Source organism: Ranitomeya imitator, chromosome 8 (genome assembly GCF_032444005.1).
Source record: "Ranitomeya imitator isolate aRanImi1 chromosome 8, aRanImi1.pri, whole genome shotgun sequence".
Classification (NCBI taxonomy): Eukaryota; Metazoa; Chordata; class Amphibia; order Anura; family Dendrobatidae; genus Ranitomeya; species Ranitomeya imitator.
The window spans coordinates 64,601,280-64,623,051 of NC_091289.1; the positions used below are offsets into that span (position 1 = coordinate 64,601,280).

At 45.4% G+C, this 21,772-nt stretch overlaps 1 protein-coding gene across 1 annotated transcript in view; it reads left to right on the plus strand.

The window, feature by feature from the left end:
• The first annotated feature begins 6,586 nt into the window (after positions 1 to 6,586).
• Positions 6,587 to 21,772, plus strand: part of LOC138648102 (uncharacterized) — an 83,920-nt gene continuing 68,734 nt past the window's right edge. Inside the window, exons 1-2 of the mRNA XM_069737608.1 lie at positions 6,587 to 6,623; positions 7,465 to 7,536. Coding sequence (XP_069593709.1) covers positions 6,587 to 6,623; positions 7,465 to 7,536 — 109 coding nt within the window. The remainder of the gene's footprint in view (positions 6,624 to 7,464; positions 7,537 to 21,772) is intronic.

Sequence of the window (21,772 nt, forward strand, 5' to 3'; positions counted from 1 at the left end):
CATGATAGAGACCCTGTAAAAAGGCTCAAGCCACCTGTCATACGGGTTAGTGTCCCACCTTTAAGGAGGACAGAGAGAACAGTGAGGACCTTGACAGAAGCTACAGGCAGCAAGGAACTACACTGTTGAGGAGAGCCATAAGATCAAATACTTAATTAACCCCAAGACATAAGAGATTGAGAGAAGTGACCCATAACGTGTATTGTTTGATCTTACATAAGTTTTTTTTAGATGAAAACAAGACACTAAAGATGGCTGCCATTTCCTGTATCAGAGAGCCATGTGGCTGCCTGGCTGGTATCCAAGATGACGCCCACTCTGGTCACCTCATGGATCCACCCACAGTGACGCCCACCTTGATGACCTCATGGACCAACCCACCCTGATGACCTCATGGATCCACCCATGGACTTGCTCATTGCCCAACCCACTAACCAATGGAATGCATCCGATCACTCCCATTTTAGAGCTAACCGAGCCCCCTTACAGGGGATATGTAACCATGTGTTCTGACTGAATAAAGTCTCTTTTTCCCTTGCAGCTGGGCCATAGATTGATCATGGAGAGTTTACATATGACTGTGTGTTGTTATATGTTTATTTCTTTGGTGCGCACCTGATCAATATCCATTAGGCCAGGAGTAGGCAACTTAAGTCAAGTGAACATTTTATTATTAAATTGTTCAACCTAACAATTTGGCTGCCCAACGTGGGGCCAGCAGAGGAAGAGCCCTGAACCCTGAGGACCGGCGAGTGGAACGGCAGGACGCACTGAATACCCCGTAGCTGGAGACTGATCACCTCCTTATCAGAACACGGTAAGTCTGCTGATTTTTATAATCTGTAGTCTTTACCTGTGTCCTTCGGGGTATCCTGTGCAGATTGCCTGACCGTGTCCGGTCTTCATGGTATCTGTAAGGCGGCAGAAGGGTCTCTCCGCTGCTGGTCATTTAATTGCAAGAACCGTCACATGTTTTTGTTGCCTACTGCCTGTTATGTGTTGTGAGGAGGGGAGATGACTGGTAGTTAAAATAGGAAAAGCAAGTTGTTTTTTTTAGAGAAGGAAAAGCAAGTGTTAGAACAGGAAAAGCAAGTTTTTAGAAAAGAAAAGCAAGCAAGTGTAAGAAAAAAAAAAAATATTTTTGTCTGTGGTACAGTACATGGTTGTCGCCTGTGATAAGATTTTCAGTTCTGTATAAGAGAGACTAGGACCTTGAGTGATTGACTCGGCCTAGGGGGGCCCGGTAAAACTTAGAGTGAGATGACTCAGTTCGGCGCCTAATAAATTGTGTAGCGGCTCATTAAAACTTGGAGTGAGATGACTCAGTTCGAGCCAAATAAATAAATTTATAGTTTTGCCCCGTGGCATCGAGTGAGTTGACTCTGCACGGGGACTGGTAAGTTAGGGAGCAGTTTTTTTTTTTTTTTGCCTCGTGGCATCGAGTGAGTTGACTCTGCACGGGGACTGGTAAGTTAGGGAGCAATTTGACAAAGTAGGGAATAATTGGTTTGTAAAGTACGGAACACGGAAGTCAGACAGGGACCACGTGACAAGAAAGAATAGGAACTGAGTACTGCAGACTCAGTTCTCTTTAGAATCTCAGGTTTGAGTCATCTCCCCCGTCTTATTGTTTGTTTGGTGTTTGTTATCTTGATAGAGATATAGATATCTATAGAAAGATGGAGAAATTAATGCAGTTCTGCCGTATTGGCACTAAGCCAAATTCAGATGGCAAGATAGACTCGTGCACATTAGTAGCGTCTCGTGAAGGGAAGAGTCATGTTAAACAATGTAAAAAGCTTATGAAGTTGTGTGGAATGCCAGAAGGGGAAGGTTACAGCCCCTGGAGTGGAAGATTGTCTTGAAAGAAAGAAAGGGTATCCTAGAAGATAATGGATTTTTGTCTACTGCTAGGGCATGGGAGAGAGTCTCTGAAAGTCTGTATAGAGAAAATTGGGTAGAAGAGGAAAAGGAATAAAAAGGGCAGAGTTTTGAATTATGTGTATTACAAAAATATATCCTGTGAGCGGCCACCACCTTATAATGGTGGCCCAGAGCCATGTGCTAACCCTGGCAGCAGCCATTTTGTGAATGGTAAATTTGTTAATGCTGGTAGTAGCCATTTTGTGAATGGTAAATTTGTTAATGCTGGTAGTAGCCATTTTGTGAATGGTAAATTTGTTAATGCTGGTAGTAGCCATTTTTTTTGTGGATGGCAAATGTAATTCTGACGGTAGCCATTTTCTGGATGGCAAATGTGCTGCTCCTGGTGGTGAACATCTTAGACTAAGGCTACACACCACATCACCAAATCCCTGTTACCCAGTAATGACCACTAACGGCCAATACTATTTTCCTTTGGGAAGTGAACAAGCTTTACCCATGTATCCTGTCTCAGTGGTTTCCAATGGGGCACCGAACCTTTCCCCTATCTAGCAATCCTCCCGCCTGGATCGTCCTCGGCACCGACCCTTTCTACTGTCACTTCCACTGCCAATTTAGCCGCACACCCACACAAGATGCTCCAAGCAATGGCCTCTCTGTTGTGAATTCCGTTCTTGGTTGTAAGTAGTATTTTTGTGAGTTCTGCTCTTGGGCTCCTCCTTTGGTTTTTAGTGGTATGGCTGCTTCTTGGATTTAGCTTCTCAGCTGTTTCCTTTGATTGTCTTTTGGGCTCGGCTATATTAGTCTGGCCTTAGCCCTCAATCAATGCCAGTTGTCAATTGTCTCTGCCTGGAGTCATTGCTCTTTGGACTTTCCTGACACTCGGACCAAGTTCTGCTAAGCTAAGTCCTTCCATGTCCTTTGCAGTTCACTTATTGTGGACTTGTTGTTTTGTACTGTCTTGTTTTTGCTCTTTTGGTCCAGTTTATCAGTATGGATCTATTTAGCTAAACTGGAAGCTCTGGGCAGCAGGGTTTGCCCTCCACACCTTTAGTTAGGTGTGGAGATTTTTGCATTTCTCTGCGGTGGACTTTTTCTAGTGTTTTTCTACTGACCGCACAGAGCTCTTTTCTGTACTTTCCTTTCTAGCTAGAAGTGGCCTCCTGTGCTCAATCTTGTTTCATACTACGTATGTCATTTCCTTCTCCTCTCACAGTCATTACATGTGGGGGGCTGTCTTTCTTTTGGGGATTTTCTCTGAGGCAAGATAGTTTTCCTGCTTCTATCTTTAGGGGTAGTTAGCTCTTAGGCTGTGACAAGTTGCATAGGGAGCGTTAGGAGCAATCCACGGCTGCTTCTAGTTGTGTGTTGAGCTTAGGGTCTGCGGTCAGTATAGATACCACCTGCTCAGAGCTAGTCTCATGTCGCTCCATAATCACCAGACCATAACACCTCTCCTCCCAACGCTTCCACTACAATAGCACTCTCACACAGTCTACCTAACCCTATACCCGGTACCTCACAGGCTCTCTTGCAGCCAAGTGCACACATGTATGGGATGGTGGTAACTGTATCAAGGGGGGGTTCAATCTGGGAGGGGGATGTCAATAGCACAGAGCACAAAGAGGAGGGAATGTTGGCAACCTGTTTTCGAAAAAGAACTTCCTGAGGGACCCTTGTTAGTGGTGGGAAAGGGTGACATAACGACAATGGAAACAGACGCTATTGTTAAAGCTGCCAATTCTCGGTTAGAGCATAATGGAGGTGTAGCTAGAGCTATAGTGTAAGCAGGAGGGGCGACTATTCAAGCTGACAGTCAAATCATTGTTGAGTCACGTGGTCAGATAGCTGTTGGGGACATAGTGGTGACTAAAGCTGGCAATCTTCCGTGTAGAATGATCATACACGCTGTGACCCCTACGTTTGACCCTATTCATCCAGACGTTAGTGCTCAACAACTTCATGCAGCAATAACTCGCATTTTAGAGTATGCAAATATTAGTGAGCAAATTGAGACCTTGACAATTCCGGTGCCATCTCTACTCCCGCCTCAGGTGTCACCACCAACAGTGCCAATGCTCATGTCTGAGGAGCCCACCCTCTACGTCAAGTTTACACCCCTGCAAGCTGCTACTCTGTTGTACCAAGCTCCAGATCCAGAAAAACAGCCGATGCCTTTCTACAGAAGCATGCTTCAAATCCAAAGTACTTACCCAGCTACGTGGCAAGATCTAATTTCCCTGGCAAATCTTAAAGCAGTCGATTCATATTGGCCTGTTATGGATATCGTGTTCAATGATGACTCACTTGCCAGTGACAAAATATGGGACTCTGGTGTTGAGTTCTGCCAAGACCCCAAGACATGGGCCTCGGATGAGCTGGCTGACCTATCACTTATTGTCGCCAAAGGATTCCAGATGCCTCAAAGCTGATGCAGCCATTGTACGAAGACCTCAAGACATCAGCGTTTCCACTATGTACCAAATCCGTGGAAGCTTTCTACGCTCTTAAACAGGCCATACAGTCTGCACCAGCTTTTGGAATCCCAAATTCTGATATCATCTGAGGACATCCAGTTCTCTTAATGGCTCCACACGACATAATTGCTATTCCTGCAACCCTAAACATCTGTTGGTGCAGCGTCATATGAGACTACAATATTCGCTGTTGGTTCCGGATAATTTCACTCTTGTCCGCTGCAGCATCCTCAAACTGTCCATGCTGCTTCCTCTTTCCAGGGGGGATGTGGATGATGATGCTGATGCTCTCGGAGAAGATGCCTCTACACACTCAAAGGAGGATCATGACTGTCTTGAACAAATGCAGGAAGAAGTAGCCTCCAAGAAAAACGTGTCTGAAGACCCATTCCCACATGCTGACCTGACGTTCCTCACTGATGGTTCCAGATTTGCAGATGAAACGGGAAGGTTCCATACGGGATATGCCGTGGTTACACATGACCAGGTCATCTCAGATGGATCACTACCACCGCACATGTCTGTACAAGAAGCGGAACTTAAAGCTTTGACATTGGCTTGTCAGGAAGCGACGGAGAAGGTGGTCAACATCTACACGGATTCAAGATACGCTTTCGGAGTGGCTCATGACTTCGGCAGTATCTGGGCAGCCAGAGGATACCTAACGTTTAGTGGAACTCCTGTAAAACATGCTGCTACCATACAAGAACTTGTGGCCGCTCTTGATCTACTTTCAGAGGTTGCAGTGATCAAGATCAAAGCTCACGGAAGATTGGATTCTCCAGAAGCAAGGAGGAACTTCTTTGCTGACAAAACAGTAAAAACCTATGCTGCTGATCCATTTGGGAAAGAGAAAGCAGCGGTGTACGTGTCACAAAACACTGAAGAAGGGACTAAAGGCTCTCTTATGAGGATTATCCATCTACATCAAGACATCGGATGATGAAAAGAAGCCATGGCAAGAAGGAGTAGCTAAAAAAGGATGAAGATGGAGTCTGGAGGGTGAACAAAAAGTTCTGTCTACCCCGTAATCTGTATTCCTCGGAGACAGAATGGGCACACGGTATCGCCCAGAGGCAGGAATCAGATGATTGACCTGATTTGGAAGACTTACATGGCACTTGGGATCTCTACTGTCACCCCAAAAATACTGCAATTCCTGCCTTGTGTGTGCAACATGCAATCCAGCACCGCCCCAGAAAGTTACTCAGAAACATTGGCTAAACCACTCTATCCCTTTCAGAGAATTCAGATAGATCACATTCAAATGCCAAAAGTAGGGAAGTACGGGTATGTACTGGTAGTGACTGACATGTTCTCAGGATGGCCCGAAGCCTATCCAGTAACCAACATGACTGCCAGAGTGACTGTTAAGAGACTGATGACTGAAGTAGTATACAGATATGGGGTCCCAGAGGTAATTGAGAGTGACCAAGTACCCGCATTCACTGCAGCAATGACTAAGGAACTGTGGACATTGGTGGGAGCTGATTTGGGTTTACATACTCCATATCACCCACAGAGCAGTGGGAAAGTAGAAACACTGAATGGCACCTTGAAAAATAAATACTGAAAGCCAGTTAGGAGGTCAGACTAGGACAGACATTTTGCCCATTGCCTTATACTCAGTCAGAAACACTCCAAGGGGTCCCACCAAACACACCACACGAGATTCTTTTTGGGGGGAGCCTCCAAGGTTGGGTCAATATTTTCCACAACAACTAGCTTTAGGAAGTGATACTCTTGTAAATTATGTAATTGTCCTTTCTAAAAGAACTGTCAGTAACACATGTACAAGTTTTATCATCCATTCCAGATCCAGATTCCAGTGAAGGTACCCATGATTTCCAACCTGGTGACTACATGCTGGTAAAGAAGTTCATCAGAAAGACATCCCTGGAGTCGAGATTTGAGGGTTCCTACCAAGTGCTCCTGACTACTCCCATTTCAGTCAGGATTGCTGAGCGCCTCCTGGATCCATCTTATTATTATTATTTATTGTTATAGCACAATTTAATCCATCTCTCACATTGTAAACTTATTAGACAGTTAGGGACAGAGTAGGATCTGACCTGCTTGTCAAAGTCCAGCTACAAAGGGAGGTTTTCCACAAGGGAAAACTTGTCTCAAACTGGTGAAAACTCCAATTCCCCCCTCCCGGGGCGAGACGGTCAGATATAGGATGTGTTACATCAGGGTGAGTGATATATGTATTTTATGTAACCATGGAGATGGGAGATTGGAGAGTAATAGATCCAGCAGGTAGAAAAGTCCCGAGGACGCTGTTAGCGCGCTCCGAGGTACCTCCTGATATATCCATGATTGGTCACACATTCTCTGGTGTCTATAGCATCCGTATTGTCATGAAGCCTCTGATGTCATAGTGACACTTAACACTGGTGGGTTAGGGAACCACGGTGGGATCAAGATAAAAAAAAAGGGTTAATAAAGTATTTAGGGGGGACTGTTGAGGAGAGCCATAAGATCAAATACTTAATTAACCCCAAGACATAAGAGATTGAGAGAAGTGACCCATAACGTGTATTGTTTGATCTTACATAAGTTTTTTTTAGATGAAAACAAGACACTAAAGATGGCTGCCATTTCCTGTATCAGAGAGCCATGTGGCTGCCTGGCTGGTATCCAAGATGACGCCCACTCTGGTCACCTCATGGATCCACCCACAGTGACGCCCACCTTGATGACCTCATGGACCAACCCACCCTGATGACCTCATGGATCCACCCATGGACTTGCTCATTGCCCAACCCACTAACCAATGGAATGCATCCGATCACTCCCATTTTAGAGCTAACCGAGCCCCCTTACAGGGGATATGTAACCATGTGTTCTGACTGAATAAAGTCTCTTTTTCCCTTGCAGCTGGGCCATAGATTGATCATGGAGAGTTTACATATGACTGTGTGTTGTTATATGTTTATTTCTTTGGTGCGCACCTGATCAATATCCATTAGGCCAGGAGTAGGCAACTTAAGTCAAGTGAACATTTTATTATTAAATTGTTCAACCTAACAACACCACAGTGCTAGTAGGAAGGCTTCTAACTCCACCAGGTAAAGGGAACTCTGAACTCGCTTCCAAGCCAGCCGGATCCTGCCTGTACCTGTGATCTGGTGCCCTGGACTGTGGCTGCCTGAAGTCTTCAGTAAACCAGGTAAACAGACTGCAAACCTGTGTTCTCTGTTTCTTTCTACACACCGGGAGCCCTGGGGACCCAGCTTCACCTGTGGGAAGTTATACCTTCTTATCTGCCATAACATCACCCGGTGGACCTCTTTATTTGGTCACTTCTGACCGAGAACCACAGGTGGCATCACGAACACACTTTATTCAAAACCCCTTTAAGGACATTCCCTTTTACTTGGGCGCCCAGGGCCATGGACCGGGTCGCCGCCACCGTGACATCCCCTTTAAGTACCAGACCAGGTACCGAGTATCACCTAGGCCCTGGCAGGCATTCCACTTATTGGAATAAAAAAGGTCGCATAAGGAGGCTACTTCCTGCCATGGCTTCCTCAACCTCACCTAGGTATTTGTACTTGCTGGTTAGGTCATTCAATCTCCTATTAGGAGTTGTTTGCTTAGTTTTGTCTTTTATTGTTATTTCCCCCATGTTCGTCTATTGTCATCTATGGGAAGCAAGGTGGATCAATGGTTAGCACTGCAGTGCTGGGGTCTTGGGTTCAAATTCTACCAAACACAACATCTGCAAGGAGTTTGAATGTTCTCCCCGTGTGTGCAAGGGTTTCCTTCGGTTTACTCCCACATTCCAAAGACATACTGAAAGGGAATATAGATTGTGAGCCCCAATGGGGACAGCGATGATATTGTGTGTAAAGCACTACGGAATATGATAGTGCTATATAAGCAATGCATAATAAATAAATAGTGTCCTCGTCTCACCCTTCCTCCCCATACCTAGTAGATTATTATGGCTAGGTTAAATTTTTCTTTCTTTAATGTGAGAGTGTTAAACAGTGCTGTGAAATAAAACTAAATATTGTATTATTTGCGTAAAAAGAGAGTTTCAAGAGATATGCTCCAGGAAACATAATTTAAGTCCCAAAATGGCCAAATAAATACTGTACCGTTTGATCTCATTACACTAACCCAGTTAACAAAGCCAAGGGTGTAGTTATTTCACAAATCCTTACCTTTTCAGATTCTGGAATCCAAGATTGACACTGAAGGTAAATTCATTTTCCTTAAAGTTTTTATTGCGAATAAGACCTTGGTTAGTGCTAACTTGTACTTTCCCAACTCAGAACAAAGATCATTGGAGTGAGGGTTCACCTAGAAATTTCTCCTGAAGACTTAAGGTACCTTCACACTAAACGATATCGCTAGCGATCCGTGACGTTGCAGCGTCCTCGCTAGCTATATCGTTCAGTGTGACACGCAGCAACGATCAGAATCCTGCTGTGATGTCGTTGGTCGGGGCTAGAGGGCCAGCACTTTATTTGGTCGCTGGCTCTCCCGCTGACATCGCTGAATCGGCGTGTGTGACACCGATTCAGCGATGTCTTCGCTGGTAACCAGGGTAAACATCGGGTTACTAAGCGCAGGGCCGCGCTTAGTAACCCGATGTTTACCCTGGTTACCATCCTAAAAGTAAAAAAAAACAAACGCTACATACTTACCTTCCGCTGTCTGTCCCCGGTGCTGTGCTTTCCTGCACTCACTGTGAGCACAACGGCCGGAAAGCAGAGCGGTGACGTCACCGCTCTGCTTTCCGGCCGCTGTGCTCACAGCCAGTACAGAGAAGCACAGCGCCGGGGACAGACAGCGGAAGGTAAGTATGAAGCGTTTGTTTATTTTACTTTTAGGATGGTATCCAGGGTAAACATCGGGTTACTAAGCGCGGCCCTGCGCTTAGTAACCCGATGTTTACCCTGGTTACCGGCATCGTTGGTCGCTGGAGAGCTGTCTGTGTGACAGCTCTCCAGCGACCAAACAGCGACGCTGTTTGTAGCAACCAAAAAAAAACACAAAGTGTGGTTTGCTTGCTAATATAAAACCATTTTGTTATACCTTTAAAACGTCTGGTGTTTCTTTTCACTTAACCTTTAATATTTACCTTAATGAATCAACACACACACAGTAGATTGTAAACCAGAAATATTTTTATTTCAAAAAAAAATTTTGGGGGGGGTAATTTTCAAAAAAAAATTTTTTTTTGTCAAAATATAATTTTTTAATAACAAGGAAAATACATTTTTACAGGTCTTGGTAGTGTCGGGTGGAGTAACTATGGAAGGAGGGGCTGGAAGGTTGGACCACGTCGGTAGGTGGGATTGGGGAAACCCTACCTGTTTGGTCTGCAGTGGAAGGGGGGTGAAAAGAAGGAGGCTGACCAGAGGGGGGTTGTGTTGGGGTAGGTGGAAAACTTCCTGGGGAAGGAAAGCTGGGCAAGGACGAAGAAAACACGGGTGAATACATTTGGGTTGTGGGCCGGGTTGGGTATTGGTACTGATGTGGATATTGGGACTGATGTTGATACTGGGACTGGCGGTGATATTGGGGGGCATGGTGTTGAAATTGGGACTGGGATGTGTGGGGAGGTGTGGGGGTAGATTGTGGTTCATTGATGACCTTCAGAAGAGCGTTATGGCAGCTATTCATTACCCGCATCTGCTGATCAAAAGAAAGCTTTTCCATGCTCCTGAGCATGGACTGAAAAAAAAGATTTGCTGGAGGTTGACTTATATCTAAATGCAGCCTATCCAAGCGACTGCTGATTTCATGGTGGTTTTCACTCATGCGTGATTGCACCATGCTGAAACCAGCAGTCACTTGTTCTCCCAAAATTTTAAAAGAATTTTGGAAGCCTGCATTTAGATGCAAGAACTCAGGAGCATAGCTCCTTTCCTGACCCCTCTGACGCTGCCGCCACGAACCTAACGGTGGTGTAGAGGTGGCAGGGTCAGAGGCGTGGGGTAAAGGGAACGCTATCTGTTGACCATCAGATGCGAATAAGGAAGGCTGCGCTCCACTGGTAGAGGTGGATGAAGTGGAGGGGACAGAGGGGTGAGAGGTGTGGGGCCTACCGACGTGGTCCCCGGTGGCGGACTCAGGAGGGATCGCTTCAGAGGGCGCAGAGGTAGATGCAGGCGCACGGTGGCTGGAGAAGGTGCTGTGAAAGAAAAAAAAAATTTAATATATTGATATGAAAAAGCCCGGACTGAAACAAAAGTTTTGTGATTAGACAGGTTCTTACTGGGATGTTGAATACTTACACTCTACTCAGCATGGTTTGCCTCAGGAAGGAGAGGGCAGGGCCGTATCTGTACCTCCTCTTCTTCCTTCCTGCTGAGCCACTCGGGGCCTGCATCTCCTCGTTAAATTCTCTTTTAAAACGATCCCTCAGTGACCGCCACCGCTTCCTAACCTTGCCACCTGTGAAGACAGGAATGAAGAAAAAAAAAAAAGGTAAATACAATACATTACATTCAGCTCTAAACATCACTGAAAAGTGAATACTTACATAGTTTGCTCTGCTGCTGTGGAAGAAGGTCCTCCCACCTCGGAAAGATGTTCCGGCATACTTCCAACCAGAGCCGACGGGTGACACTGGTATCAGCATGCCTGCGGTCAGCCATGTTCCACAGTGGCTCCCGCACGCGAACCTCCTCGATGAGGGCTTCGATTTCAATATCTGAATCTTCTGCGGGAGCACACTGTGAAGCCTGTGAGAAAAACAAAAAAATAAAGAAATAAAAATTAGTAGACTGAAACAAAAAAATTAACAATCGAAGCCCCACAAAAAACCAACTCACTGATGGCCGACCGCGGCGTCGATTCCGCCGACTCTGGGAGCGCCTGGGAGAACCTTCATGCTGTGCTGGCAGTTCAGCAGCAGCAGCAGCAGCAGGAGACTGAAATAAAGGATAAAAAAAATTAGCTTTAATGTATGTATATGTTTTTTGTGTTACGTTATATATGAAATTATGTTTTGTGTATGGTGCAGTGTGATGTGTGAAGCAAGTGTTTCACCACTACTTACACTTGGTTCCTCCTCCACTTGGATGTCTCCACCCGTCTCGGTCCCTTCTGACAGCTCCTCATCGGATTCTGATTCCTGTTTAAACATAATAAATGCATGTAGTGAAAAAAAAAATGTAAATTTAAATAATAAAAAAAAAATTTACTTACCGATACGCGCTGTTGCTGTGGAGGAGGGCTGTCAGAAGAGGACATTTTGTTCCTGGTAGCTGTGGTCCTGGTAGCTGTGGTCCTGGTAGCTGTGGTCCAGGTGGGTCTGTAAGTTAAAAGATACTTGCAATCTGCTCTACACATTGAAGTAGCAGATTTGGGGTCTTCAAAACTTACTTTTAAGAATTTCTTGATGCGGTCCAGGTGGCTGTGGTCCAGGTGGTTGTGGTCCTGTTAGCTGTGGTCCTGGTAGCTGTGGTCCTGGTGGGTCTGTAAGTTAAAAGACACTTACAATCTGCTCTACACATTGAAGTAGCAGATTTGGGGTCTTCAAAACTTACTTTTAAGAATTTCTGGATGCGGTCCAGGTGGCTGTGGTCCAGGTGGCTCTGGTCCTGTTAGCTGTGGTCCTGGTAGCTGTGGTCCTGGTGGGTCTGTAAGTTAAAAGACACTTGCAATCTGCTCTACACATTGAAGTAGCAGATTTGGGGTCTTCAAAACTTACTTTTAAGAATTTCTTGATGCGATCCTGGTGGCTACGGGCGGTCACTGTGGTCCCTACTCTATCTGCAATATAATAAGTATAATGGATTTATAGTTAGACCACCGCAGAAATAGGTAATGTTTACCAATAAACACCCTGTTAAAATGTGAGAAATAGGTGAACAACAAAACCCAAAAACAGGTGCACGTTATACCATTCTTTTCCATGTCCCAAAAAAAAAAATTTTTGTAAATGTGAGACACCTTTAAAAATATTTTTCAGTTATTAAAAAAAAAAATTACCTCCCCCAAAAAACCTTTCAAAGGATAACCTTTAGTAACAAGTGAGCCCTCAACCCACTGTGTCTTGCATGTGTAAACATTGGTACATACACCTGTTTTAAATTTACCTTTTTGAAATTATACTACGGACAATTTTTAATTAAACATTTTGTTAATTTTTTTTTTTTTTGGTTTTGTTTTTTTTTTAAATCACAATGGAGCAGAAATGCTCTTTATTTTAAATACAAGTACATCAACTAGGAATGGTTTCAACAGTTAATTAAAAAAAAACAACACTTTTTTTTTAAAAAACACTCACACATTCTAACCACAAGCTGCAGACCACTAGGCTTTGCAATAATACATCAAATAAAAAAAAAAAAAAACCACATGCTGCACAAACCACTATACTAAAGGTACCGTCACACTGAACGATATCGCTAGCAATCCGTGACGTTGCAGCGTCCTGGCTAGCGATATCGTTCATTTTCACACAGCAGCAATCAGGATCCTGCTGTGATTTCGTTGGTCGCTGCAGAAAGTCCAGCACTTTATTTCGTCACTGGACTTCCTGCAGACATCGCTGAATCGCCGTGTGTGACGCCGATTCAGCGATGTGTTCGCTGGTAACTAGGGTAAACATCGGGTTACTAAGCGCAGGGCCACGCTTAGTAACCCGATGTTTACCCTGGCTACCAGTGTAAAAGTAAAAAAAAAACAAAAAAACACATACTTCCCTTCCGCTGTCTGTCCTCGGCGCTGTGCTTTCCTGCACTCACTGAGCACAGCGGCCAGAAAGCACAGCAGTGACGTCACCGCTCTGCTTTCCGGCCGCTGTGCTCACAGCCAGAGCAGAGAAGCAGAGCGCCGGGGACAGACAGCGGAAGGTAACTATGAAGCGTTTGTATTTTTTACTTTTAGGATGGTAACCAGGGTAAACATCGGGTTACTAAGCGCAGCCCTGCGCTTAACCCGATGTTTACCCTGGTTACCGGCATAGTTGGTCGCTGGAGAGCTGTCCGTGTGACAGCTCTCCAGCGACCAAACAGTGACGCTGCAGCGATCCAGATCGTTGTCGGTATCGCTGCAGCGTCGCTCAGTGTGACGGTACCTTTAGTAAATACATCAAAAAACTACATTAACCAATATAGCATTGACAAATGCACATGCAACCAACAAGACGCACACAAACATACCTGCAAGCAGAATCGTAACGCAAGCATAACACATGAACAGGCGTAATATTGACGAAGGCATAATAAGGTGCAGGCACATGAACACATACATACAAAAGCACACAGCAGTACAAAAATACACACACACACATACACACACGGCCATCAGTCCTCCGGCTGGAGCTTGATGTCTTCACAGTGGCAGGCCTCGGGGTAGATCTGGCCTGTAGCAGGGCACTGGCTGTTGCAGGACGATGGCAGGCCTCAGGTTGGATTCAGGTTTTAAAAGCTCTTGCTGTAGTCAGTACGGCATACACAAATGCGCACACACACACAAACACACACAAACACACACAAACACACACAAACACACACACACAAATGGCAATATACTCACACTGTTGGAGTGTGTCTGGTCCTTGCTGCCAGGCTGGGGTCTTGGTGTCCGGCTGGGGTCTTGGTGTCCGGCTGGGGTCTTGGTGTCCGGCTGGGGTCTCGCTGCCAGGCTGGGGTCTTGCTGCCAGGCTGGGGTCTTGCTGCCAGGCTGGGGTCTTGGTGTCCAGGCTGGGGTCTTGGTTTCTGGCTGGGGTCTTGGTGTCCGGCTGGCTGGAGGCTTCTTCTTTCTCTGGGTCTTGCTGGCATATGTGGGGGTTGAAGGCCCAGACCAGGTTTATATAGATTTGGGGATGTCTGGCCAATTAGATAAAAAATCCTGTTTCTGAGCATGCTCAGTAGAAAAAAACGTATTGCAGCGCTGCATTGCGTCGTACGACGTGTCTCGACGCATCCGTCGCTCATAGACTTTCATTGTAGCAAAAGACGCATGCCGACGGATGCGCCGAGACACGTTTTATTGTCGGAGCCAAAAAACGTTACAATCTACGTTTTTCCAGACGACGTGTCGCCTCTTTTCGACGCATCCGTCGAAAGACGTATACCGACGAATGCCAATTCGTCGCAATGCGTCGCCAATACAAGTCTATGGGGAAAAAACGCATGCAGCAAAATATTTTGCTGCATGCGTTTTTTCGGCAAAACGACGCATTTTAACGTATTGCGGTTAACGCTAGTGTGAAAGTAGCCTTAGTCATGTGCCGACGAGCTACTCTCCCTAATTCTCTCAAGGTTCATTGAAAAACTGAGAGAAGCGGGAAGAGAAGCTCATTGTCACATGACACGTAAGTATGAAAATTACATATGAGTGAAGTGTCCATGTTATGTCTGCTGGAAACAGCAGAGCTAAATCCTGACAGTGAGTATATTACACCCTGTTAGAATTGGCTGCAGGGCTTCATTTTATAATTAAATGGTGTATCCAGGTTTGAGATGAAAGTTTGCAGTCACTCTATTTGACTGCAGTTTTCTGAATTCTCACAGTGCATGCCCTGCACACTTTTAAATTTCTTCCTTTGACAAGTATGTGATTTGTATGCTACTGGACACATTCCGACTAGACATGTTCAGCCTCACTCAGATCATTTTGATTGTCCAGGCCACGCATATCTAGTTGGCACATAACTGCATGTATGAAAATTACTGGCACGAGAGAATCCTGACAGCGTGCAGTGTGCACTGTGAGAATTCAGAAGCCTGCAGTCACATAGAATGACTGCAGCCTCATCACAAACTTGGGTTCCACAAAGTGGGGTGCTTGCATTACATGGGAGTTTCTATAAAATTACAGATTACCACCACAAGATAAACTACACAAACAAATTAGTATATATATGTACCATAAAAATGAATAAATATTAAACACAATAAAAATATTAACCAAAAATATTGTGCAAAAATGCAATAGAGGTAGATATATAGAGAACTGTTGTCCCAATAAGTGAATACAAATGAAAAAGCATGCAGTGTGCCAAACTTGCTGATAAATGTAAATGTATATATGTATAAATTGTGGCAAAAAAAGCTTACAGTATGTTAGAGAAAGTCAACTAATGTGGCACACTAGTCCAAGTAACACTTGTAATATATGAGGACACAGCACAAATGCACAGCTTAGGCCGGGTCACACTTGCAGTGCAATGAGAGAAACTCCCACGAGTCTCTCGCATCAATAGCCGTCACTCAGGACCGGAGCGTGCGGCTGCATGTATTTCTATGGAGGCGGCAGTGCTGGGTATTGATGTGCGAGTTTCTCACATTGCACACGCAAGTGTGACCCCGGCCTAATCAGTATAACGGCGACAACCTGCCACTGTCTGTAGATTACTGTGCACAATCCTGCTGACAGGTTCCCTTTAAATCCTGGAAATGTTATGACCCGTGAAGATATGTAACTACGTGGTTTATTTAGCTGGTTTGGTCCAGGTTTTTTAGGTGTTGACTGAGGAGTCAGGGTGGGTAAGTCACTTCAATACTCCATTACACATCTTTTCCAACTTTTAACTCTTGCGTGACTTATTCTGAGTTGTTTTACAATGAAAATATTGGAAAATATTCTGAAAAATTCCCACGCTAGAGTTCATATGAGGTTCTGCCAGCAGGGGGCGCAGCACCGCAAGCCTACGAAGCTACGTTCCCCTGCATTCCATTCAGTCCCCAGTATTTACTGCCAGTGGCAGCTGCATTAGCAGCACTCCTGGTTGTAAAATTATTTAACCCCGTCAGATGGATTTACATCGTGGGACATGACTGTACGGTGGACAGGTATGGGATATTGCTGTTTTTTTATTTTAACTTTTTTTCAGAAGACAAGGGTCATCAGTTGGATTGAGCATATAATAAAGCTATTACAACACCATGTGTATTTATTTCATTAAAATACTTTTTTCCTAATGTGTGTGTGTATTTTTAACCATTGATTAATAATGGATTAATCCTGGATAGGTGTCTTATTGACATCTCTCCATTATTAACCAGGTTTAATGTCACCTTACATTAGCAAAGTGACATTAACCCCTTATTACCCCATATCCCACCACTACTCGGGAGTGGGAAGAGAGAGGCTAAGTGCCAGAATAGGCACATCTTACAGATGTGCCTTTTCTGGCGTGGCTGGGGGCAGATGTTTTTAGCCAGGAGGGGGCAATAACCATGGTCCCTCTATAGGCTATTAATATCTGCCCTCAGTCACTGGCTTTCCCATTCTGGCGGAGAAAATCGCGCGGGAGCCCACGCAAATTGTTTCCGTAATTTAACCCTTTATTTTAACACCTAGAGCCCCCAAATTTTACACAAAGACACTTTTAACATTATTAGTGAGGGATATGTAAAAATATAAAGGATACGAAATGGTTTATTGTATGTAAACCATGTCTCATATCCTGTCGGGTTTGATAAGGAGGTATGTTGTGAATTCTGTTGTCGAGCTCCCTCCTGTGGTCGTGAATGGTACTTCGGCGAGTTCTGTCTATGGGCTCCCTCTGGTGGCTATGAGTGACGCTGCGGCTTCTGAGGTTCCTTACACAGGTGACGTGGTTTATCCTTTGGTTGGCTGCTCTATTTAACTCCTCTCAGATCGTTACTCCATGCCAGCTGTCAATGTTTTTGCATTTGTTCAGTTCGCTCCTGGATCTCTCTGGTGACCTACCTTCTCCTGCAGAAGCTAAGTTCCTGATAGTCATTATTTGTTCACTGTTTTCTTGTCCAGTTGGTTATCATGATTTTGTCTTGCTAGCTGGAAGCTCTGGGATGCAGAGTGGTCCCTCCGCACCGTGAGTCGGTGCGGAGGTCTTTTTTGCACACTCTGCGTGGTCTTTTGTAGGTTTTGTGCTGATCGCAAAGTTACCTTTCCTATCCTCTGTCTATTTAGTAAGTCTGGCCTTCCTTTGCTGAAACTTGTTTTCATTTCTGCGTTTGTGACTTTCATCTTTTCTCACAGTCAATATATGTGGGGGGCTTCCTTTACCTTTGGGGAATTTCTCTGAGGCAAGGTAGGCTTTATTTTCTATCTCTAGGGCTAGATAGTTCTTAGGCTGTGACGAGGCACCTAGGTCTGGTCAGGAGCGCTCCACGGCTATTTCTAGTGGGTGTGATAGGATTAGGGCTTGCGGTCAGCAGAGTTCCCACATCCCAGAGCTCGTCCTGTATGAGGTTTAACTATCAGGTCATTCCAGGTGCTCCTAACCACCAGGTCATAACAGTACAGCTGGCCCAAAGTATTAATGCATCAGAATAGAGGGATAAGAGAACTTCTGAGACCATTTTTTTTTCTTTGCACTGTGTTTTGTTTTTCTTTTCCCCTAGACCTTTGGGTGGTTCAGGACACAGGTGTAGCTATGGACATTCAAGGTCTGACCTCTTGTGTGGATCATCTCACTGCAAGGGTACAAAACATTCAAGATTTTGTGGTTCAGAATCCTATGTTAGAGCCTAGAATTCCTATCCCTGACTTATTTTCTGGGGATAGATCTAGGTTCTTGAATTTCAAAAATAATTGTAAACTGTTTCTAGCTTTGAAACCCCGCTCCTCCGGTGACCCCGCTCAACAAGTAAAAATCATTATTTCTTTGTTGCGTGGTGACCCTCAAGACTGGGCATTTTCCCTTGCGCCAGGAGATCCTGCATTGCGTGATGTTGATGCGTTTTTTCTGGCGATTGGATTGCTTTATGATGAACCAAATTCAGTGGATCAGGCAGAGAAAATTTTGCTGGCTTTGTGTCAGGGTCAGGATGAAGCGGAGGTGTACAGTCAGAAGTTTAGAAAGTGGTCTGTGCTTACTCAGTGGAATGAATGTGCCCTGGCAGCAATTTTCAGAAAGGGTCTTTCTGAAGCCCTTAAGGATGTCATAGTGGGATTTCCCACGCCTGCTGGTCTGAATGAGTCTGTCTTTGGCCATCCAGATCGATCGGTGCATGCGTGAGCGCAAAGATGTGCACCATCTGGCGGTATTCTCTGAGCATAGGCCTGAGCCTATACAGTGTGATAGGACTTTGACCAGAGCTGAAAGGCAAGAACACAGACGTCGGAATGGGCTGTGTTTTTACTGTGGTGAATCCACTCATGCTATCTCCGATTGTCCTAAGCGCACTAAGTGGTTCGCTAGGTCTGCCACCATTGGTACGGTACAGTCTAAATGTCTTTTGTCCGTTACTCTGATTTGCTCTTTGTCATCCTATTCTGTTTTGCCAGTCGCTGTGGTTTTTTCTTGGAGCCCTTGCAGTATCCTATTCCATTGAGAGGAATTGATGCTACGCCTTTGGCCAAGAATAAGCCTCAATACTGGACTCAATTGACCATGTGCATGGCTCCTGCACATCAGGAGGATATTCGCTTTTTGGTGTTGCATAATCTGCATGATGTGGTCGTTTTGGGGTTGCCATGGCTACAGGTCCATAATCCAGTGTTGGATTGGAAATCTATGTCTGTGTCCAGCTGGGGTTGTCAGGGGGTACATGGTGATGTTCCATTGCTGTCAATTTCGCCTTCCACTCCTTCTGAAGTCCCTGAGTTTTTATCAGATTACCGGGATGTATTTTTGGGAGCCTAAATCCGGTGCCCTACCTCCTCATAGGGATTGTGACTGTGCTATTAATTTGATTCCTGGTAGTAAGTTCCCTAAGGGCTGTTTAATTTATCTGTGCCAGAGCACGCCGCTATGCGGAGTTATATAAAGGAGTCCTTGGAGAAGGGTCATATTCGCCCGTCGTCATCACCGTTGGGAGCAGGGTTCTTTTTTGTGGCCAAGAAGGATGGTTCTTTGAGACCTTGTATTGATTACCGCCTCCTTAATAAGATCACAGTCAAATTTCAGTATCCTTTGCCGCTGCTGTCTGGTTTATTTTCTCGGATTAAGGGGGCTAGTTGGTTCACCAAGATAGATCTGCGTGGTGCGTATAATCTTGTGCGAATTAAACAGGGTGATGAATGGAAAACAGCATTTAATACGCCCGAGGGCCATTTTGAGTACCTGGTTATGCCATTCGGGCTTTCTAATGCTCCATCTGTGTTTCAGTCCTTTATGCATGACATCTTCCGAGAGTACCTGGATAGATTCATGATTGTATATTTGGATGACATTTTGGTCTTTTCGGATGATTGGGAGTCTCAAGTAAAGCAGGTCAGAATGGTGTTCCAGGTCCTTCGTGCGAATTCCTTGTTTGTGAAGGGGTCATAGTGTCTCTTTGGAGTTCAGAAGGTTTCATTTTTGGGTTTAATTTTTTCCCCTTCTACTATCGAGATGGACCCTGTTAAAGTTCAGGCCTTTACGATTGGACTCAGCCGACATCTGTGAAGAGCTTGCAGAAGTTCCTGGGCTTTGCTAATTTTTATCGTTGCTTCATCGCTAATTTTTCCAGTGTTGCTAAACCGTTGACTGATTTGACCAAGAAAGGTGCTGATGTGGTCAATTGGTCCTCTGCGGCTGTAGAGGCTTTTCAGGAGTTGAAGCGACGTTTTGCTTCTGCTCCTGTGATGTGCCAGCCAGATGTTTCGCTCCCTTTTCAGGTTGAGGTTGATGCTTCTGAAATTGGAGCAGGGGCTGTTTTGTCGCAAAGAAGTTCTGATGGCTCGGTGATGAAACCCTGTGCCTTCTTTTCTAGAAAATTCTCGCCTGCTGAGCGCAATTATGATGTGGGCAATCGGGAGTTGTTGGCCATGAAGTGGGCATTCGAGGAGTGGCGACATTGGCTTGAAGGAGCTAAACATTGCGTGGTGGTCTTGACGGATCACAAGAATTTAACTTATCTCGAGTCTGCCAAACGGTTGAATCCTAGACAGGCTCGATGGTCGCTCTTTTTCTCCCGTTTTGATTTTGTGGTTTCATACTTTCCGGGATCTAAGAATGTGAAGGCTGATGCCCTGTCAAGGAGTTTTGTGCCTGACTCTCCGGGTGTTCCGGAGCCGGCGGGTATTCTTAAAGAAGGGGTAATTTTGTCTGCCATTTCCCCTGATTTGCGGCGTGTGCTGATAGACCTGACCGTTGCCCAGCAGAGAAACTGTTTGTCCCTGATAGATGGACTAGTAGAGTTATCTCTGAGGTTCATTGTTCAGTGTTGGCTGGTCATCCTGGAATCTTTGGTACCAGAGATTTGGTGGCTAGATCCTTTTGGTGGCCTTCTTTGTCGAGGGATGTGCATTCTTTTGTGCAGTCCTGAGGGACTTGTGCTCGGGCTAAGCCCTGCTGTTCTCGTGCCAGTGGGTTGCTTTTGCCCTTGCCGATTCTGAAGAGGCCCTGGACGCATATTTCCATGGATTTTATTCCAGATCTCCCTGTCGGATGTCGGTCATTTGGGTGGTTTGTGATCGCTTCTCTAAGATGGTCCATTTGGTACCCTTATCTAAATTGCCTTCCTCCTCTGATTTGGTGCCATTGTTTTTCCAGCATGTGATTCATTTGCATGGCATTCCAGAGAACATCGTCTCGGACAGAGGTTCCCAGTTTGTTTCGAGGTTTTGGCGGTCCTTTTGCGCTAAAATGGGCATTGATTTGTCTTTTTCTTCGGCTTTCCATCCTCAGACTAATGGCCAAACCGAACGAACTAATCAGACTTTGGAGACATATCTGAGATGCTTTGTTTCTGCTGATCAGGATGATTGGGTGTCCTTCTTGCCTTTGGCTGAGTTCGCCCTCAATGATCGGGCCAGCTCGGCTACTTTAGTTTCTCCTTTTTTCTGTAATTCTGGTTTCCATCCTCGTTTCTCTTCAGGGCAGGTTGAGCCTTCGGACTGTCCTGGTGTGGATGCGGTGGTGGACAGGTTGCAGCGGATTTGGACTCATGTGATGGACAATTTGACATTGTCCCTGGAGAAGGCTCAACGTTTCGCTAACCGCCGGCGTTGTGTTGGTCCCCGACTTCGTGTTGGGGATTTGGTTTGGTTGTCATCTCGTCACGTTCCTATGAAGGTTTCCTCTCCTAAGTTTAAGCCTCGTTTTATTGGGCCTTATAAGATTCCTGAAGTTCTTAATCCTGTGTCATTTCGTTTGGACCTTCCAGCTTCTTTTGCCATCCATAATGTGTTCCATAGGTCGTTGTTGCGGAGATACGTGGCTCCTATGGTTCCCTCCGTTGATCCCCCTGCCCCGGTGTTGGTTGGGGGGGAGTTGGAGCATGTGGTGGAGAAGATTTTGGATTCTCGTGTTTCGAGACGGAAACTTCAGTACCTGGTCAAGTGGAAGGGTTATGGTCAGGAAGATAATTCCTGGGTTTTTGCCTCTGATGTTCATGCTGCCGATCTAGTTCGTGCCTTTCATTTGGCTCATCCTGATCGGCCTGGGGGCTCTGGTGAGGGTCCGGTGACCCCTCCTCAACGGGGGGTACTGTTGTGAATTCTGTTGTCGAGCTCCCTCCTGTGGTCGTGAATGGTACTTCGGCGAGTTCTGTCTATGGGCTCCCTCTGGTGGCTAT